A 5,364-nucleotide genomic window follows, 5' to 3' on the forward strand; every position below is an offset into this window, starting at 1 on the left:
ACTCGCACCTCTTATTTCGTTTCAGATACAACTCCATATCTGAAATATTAAGAGGGTTTTAACAAGGGAAAATGCCACTATAGGCCAACGAATTCTTCCTTTTTGGTTTAAGAGGCACTTAATGTTATCTGTTGGCACTCAAGAGTCATAAAGTCCATGTTAACCTGTTAGAAAGAGTAATCTTTTTTTGTTCGGTTTTACAGATAAAAAATGATGTGGTTCTCCCTGACTTTTCTTTCTTTCTTTCTTTCTTTCTCTCTCTCTCTCTCTCTCTCTCTCTTTCTCCCTCTCTCTCTCTCACTCTCTCTCTCCTTTCTCTCTCTGCTAGAACGTCACTGTAGGCCACACTCCTACTTTTTCTTCTCCATAAAATTTTGAGTTTCAAGACCTCAACAACCTTAAGCTTGTATGTTCTCCGACCACCCCACCATCTTTGTTACAAACCATCACAATCTCCCATGGTACCTGCATTTTCCAATTACTTCTTCATTTCACCCCACCAAGATCTTTCTAACCCTTTTGTAGAAATCCATTTCTCCTTCCTTTTTGACCATCTCGTTCCTCACATCTAAACCATCTTCCCATTCATATTCAGTGTAATTTCTTTGCACTCATTTATTAGGTGACAATATCATTTATTAGGTGGCGATACCACATAGAAAGCCAGAGATTGAAAATAAAAAGATAGAGGATAAACTGAATGCAAATCTTAGCTTCGATTGTCAAAATCAAAATGATTCCTTTTACCAATGGTTGCAACATCAGTAAAAATGGAAGAGGAAAAAAAAAGAGGGACTTCCCTGGTTTATGTACTCATCGAAAACCCACAAAAGTGTAACAAAATGTGCTGTGTGGCTGTCAGAGTTTGAAGAGGGTGAAAAGGGTCATATTTTACCCAAATGAAAACATAACATTCACACCAAATTATTGATATATCATTTCACAGTAACTCAACGTCCTCATTTTGCTGGTTGTTGGTGGAGCCTGCTGAACTAGAAATGACGATATCAGTTAAACATGAAATCTCCAATGGTTGTCGTCGCCGAGTTAGTGATTAAGGTCACTTGAAGCAGATTACTGCCATTGAAGAGGATAATAAGATTAAGTAGAAATTCTCTAGTGTTTTTGCCGTCATCTAGCTTTAATTGTACTTTAAAGTTCAATTTTATGTTTTTCTTTAATCCAATCCAACTTCTTCTGGTAGCATGCTCACGTTATGAGTTGTTGCCAATGATGATGGTAGGAAATGGTTTTCCAATTATATGATCATCGAGATGTCAAAGGAAACGGTTTGTTGAATTGTAGTAGTTGTATGGGGAAAAAAACTAGACACCAGATATTTGATTATTTGTCAATAAGAGAATAAGAGTGATGACTTGGTATATATTGTGTTATTCACTAGTATATCTGTACAAGATTATTTGTACGATTCACTTGTATAGTACAAGGTGTTATTCACTTGTACAATGCAAGATATGATGCATTTATGTGGGATGAATTATTCATGGTACAAGGATAAGCGGGAAGCTTAGGAACCAAGGTGTAAATAGTAGCATCCAACTAGGCAACCAAATCATTGATGAGTAATCAGCTAAATCAGAGAAAATAAGTATGTGGCAATGGTAACCGGATATAATTGATAATGGTGATTAAATAAGCAGGTCAATATCGGCTTTATAGCGTTAAAAACAAAAAATCAAGTTCAATAACCATTTAAACCAAAGAATTCGTTGGGCTATAATGATATTTTCTCTTTTTAACGAATTAAAAGATAAAAAATAAAGGACTATCAAATAACCTATATTTGAATTTTTAAGAGATTAATTCTTAATTTTTCAACTAAAAGGTCTACTAGAAGGCCCATTCCGTATGTTTAAGGTAGCCCATTTTCTAATGGTCAAAGTCCAGCAAACTAATTGACCGGTTAACTGTTCGCAGTTCCCACCGTAAGGCGTAAGTCGGTTTTTTTTTTCAGACAAATCCCACCTCCTGAAACTGAAGCTTCCCGATGCTTTTTGTAACCATCAATGGCCGCCAGTAAATACATGAAACGCTTGTTGCAAAATATAAGTACGTATTCCTTCTCATTTCAACTATATTATTGTTTAAATACCTGTACTTACAATCTTACGGTTGAATACTTTTTTGTTATGAACCCTATGCGTTTGTTTGATTCGATTCTGCACTGAATGCCATCGTATGAGTCGTTCCTTTGTAATTATCATAAATTTTGATCACAGGGATTAGGTGCGGTTTGTAGTATATTTTACGGTCGAGTTAATGGTTTCTTAAGCTACTTATTGATCTAATTGCGCCATTTGTTCCTCATAAACGAACATTCTACGAAGTTAAAATTGTGTTATTTAAAGTTTGAGATATCAATCGCTGAGAATTGTAATGAATATTTTGTTAACGAGGATTGAGTGCAATGTTTTACATCGGACATCTTCTGTACATATGTATTGCAATTGATTTTTGAGAAACGCAATGTGAATCGAACATATCGGTTTACGAAAATTGATAATTTCTCGCAAATTTTCTTGAAACAGATGGTCATGTTCCAGTTAAAAATATTATAAACGGAAAAATACATGAATTCCTGAAAGTCAATAAGTCACTCTCATAGTCTCAATTTAGCTCCATTAAGTGGGGTGTACTTAATACAAACGATTTTGGTGCTCAAAAAACAATGTCTACATCAGTTTAAAAGCAAAGTTATCAGACACAACTTTCAAAGATCAAGAACAATGAGTTCATAATGATCTCAGAGGGAAACTTTTATAACATATTTGGGTTTGTATTTCTATATTCTCAATCTTCATATCATTCACTTTCGGTGCTGCAGATTTGAGTTCCGAGTTTATAAAGGAAAGGGAACCTTATAACCCCCGTGTATATAATATCATCAAACGCTTTCAATCACAATGGCCAAAAGTAGAAGATCCAAACATGAAAGATGCAAAGGATGATGCATCTATATCACCTAGAAATAGAATACCTCAACATGACAACCAAACAGAGTCGAATTCTAAGGTCAACAAATACAGTTCTGATGAAGAAGATGCAACCAGCAACAAGTGGAAGCCAGATCTTGCTTGGCTCACAAAAGCACTTGAACCAGCATTACAATTGTGTAGATGGCCTCTTCCCACAGGTCTGTTTACAACTTTTCTCTATTTCTTAACACACTTTCTGTATGTATTTGAGAACATATTGTATTCTATTTAAAACAGGAAATGCACAGGAAACCAAAATCCCACCTAGTAGTCGATCACTTGCAGAAATCCTTGCAAGCATTCAAAGAAGCAAACTTGGAGTCAAAGATTGGAGCTTAAGTGATCTTACAATAGGTTTATATCTTATCTACCTTCAACAAGCATCCACAAATCCATTTCAAGATGTGAAGGGTGTAAAGATTTCATCCGACACAGTGGTAACTTTCTTAATTTCTCACAACCTTAAAATCCACAAAATCATTCTTACCTTTTACTTGCTGTGTGTATGTACTATGTAGGTGCAGGATCTTATATACCATATTGAACTAGCAAAAGGGGCATATAGGGAAAGTGCTAGTGGGCTAGCTAAAAACAGCATGCTTCGTGAAAACAACATAATAAAATTTGTTAAGAATTCAAGCATGCTGAGACCTGGATACTACATTGGTGTTGATATTCGCAATAAACTTGTGATTTTTGGGATTCGTGGGACCCACACTGTGTATGATTTCATCACAGACATTGTTTCTTCAAGTGATGTGGAAGTTAATTTCGAAGGGTATTCCACTCATTTTGGAACTGCTGAAGCTGCCCGTTGGTTTCTCACTCATGAAATGGGAACCATTAAAGATTGCCTTCATAAACATCAGGTGCTCAGTTTCTTAATATTCTTTTTCCCTTTTTTTAAATGTAATAACTAATAGTAATTTGTTATAGGGATTTAGGTTAAGACTAGTGGGCCATTCACTTGGAGGTGCAATTGCTTCAATGCTAGCAATAATGATTCGAAAAAAGACATGTGATGAATTAGGTTTTAGCCCTGAGATTGTTACAGCTGTTGGATATGGAACACCACCTTGTGTTTCTAGAGATCTTGCTGATAGCTGCTCTGATTTTGTCACAACTGTTTGTATGCAGGTTGATTTATTTATTTATTTATATATTATTTTTATCCGCATCAATTTCAATTATTGTTTTTTTTGATAAACAGGATGATATAATCCCGAGGCTAAGTGTTGCTACTTTGATGAGATTGAGGAATGAAATTCTTCAGACTGATTGGTAACTAATGGGAATTAAGATTAATATTTGTGTTAAAAAATAATTAACTTTTTGAATTTCTCAGGAAAACCATATTTGAAAAGGATGATTGGAAAAGTGTTTTAGATGTAGTTACTAATGCAAAGCAAGTTGTATCCTCTGTACAAGATGCAGCTAGGAAGTTAGTTGATTACACTAAATTCGGAAGCCAGACAAAATTTATTGGTATTATTACTAAATTATTTATTTATTCTATAAAAATAAAATGACTTATGTTTTTATGATTTGATCTAAACCCTAATAATAACAGATATTCCTGGTGTGAAAGATTCTGTTGTGACACCAAGTATTATGACATCATCAAGCTCAAAAGGAGTTGGACAAAAAGGTGATGAGATTGAAGAGGAAAGAAGAGATGATTTGACATTATTGCCCCAACCCCATGAGGAACTTTTTATTCCGGGAAGTGTTTATTTTCTCAAGAGGAAAGAGGAAAAACATAATGGCAACCGATTTAATTCTTTCACACTTTGGAAAAGAAATTCAGGTGAACATTTTGAAAGGATATTGTTGTCTAATAATTTGATTTCAGATCATAAGTGTGATAGTCATTACTATGCTTTGAGGGATGTTTTAAAAGCTATTCCTCGGCCTCAAAATCAAAACTACCCCAAGTAAAGCTTCCTTTTTCCATTTTTTATATTTTACTTGTGGGACCCACAAATGAAAAATGTTAATGTTAGAAAATAGAAACGCATATGTTTTTATGGTTTTTGACATGTTTATGTAGTTGAATGTACATATTTGATTTTTATCATATTTTTAGAACAGTTTAGGCCCTGTTTTGTGTTGCTTTTTTTTTTTTTTTTTTTTCTCTACGCAGCGCAGTCAGGATAAATGATGTCTACAAAGTATATGATAATGGCAAAGTGGTAAAAAATTAGGACGTATTGGGCAAAGTGTCATTTCCCTGATTTGGAGGTTTTGAGTTCAAACCTAAATGGTGAATTTAACTTCTAATCAGTAACTAGCTATTCGTAAAAAAAGTTGCAAACTTGGTAACACGGAAGTTTAAAAGTCAAAATCTCAATTAAGTCCGTTTCTTTCT

General features: G+C 34.4%; 1 protein-coding gene across 1 annotated transcript; it reads left to right on the top strand.

The window, feature by feature from the left end:
- The first annotated feature begins 1,936 nt into the window (after positions 1-1,936).
- LOC145048572 (alpha/beta-Hydrolases superfamily protein) lies at positions 1,937-5,091 on the top strand. Its single transcript, XM_078997104.1, has 8 exons — positions 1,937-2,070; positions 2,846-3,154; positions 3,234-3,433; positions 3,515-3,865; positions 3,933-4,133; positions 4,207-4,277; positions 4,342-4,481; positions 4,567-5,091. Exons 1-8 carry the CDS (start codon positions 2,028-2,030, stop codon positions 4,932-4,934), a joined length of 1,683 nt encoding a protein of 560 aa, XP_078853230.1. The 5' UTR covers positions 1,937-2,027; the 3' UTR covers positions 4,935-5,091.
- Positions 5,092-5,364: the final 273 nt, after the last annotated feature.

The sequence above is a fragment of the Lactuca saligna genome, chromosome 5, assembly GCF_052625555.1.
Source record: "Lactuca saligna cultivar CGN05327 chromosome 5, ASM5262555v1, whole genome shotgun sequence".
NCBI lineage: Eukaryota > Viridiplantae > Streptophyta > Magnoliopsida > Asterales > Asteraceae > Lactuca > Lactuca saligna.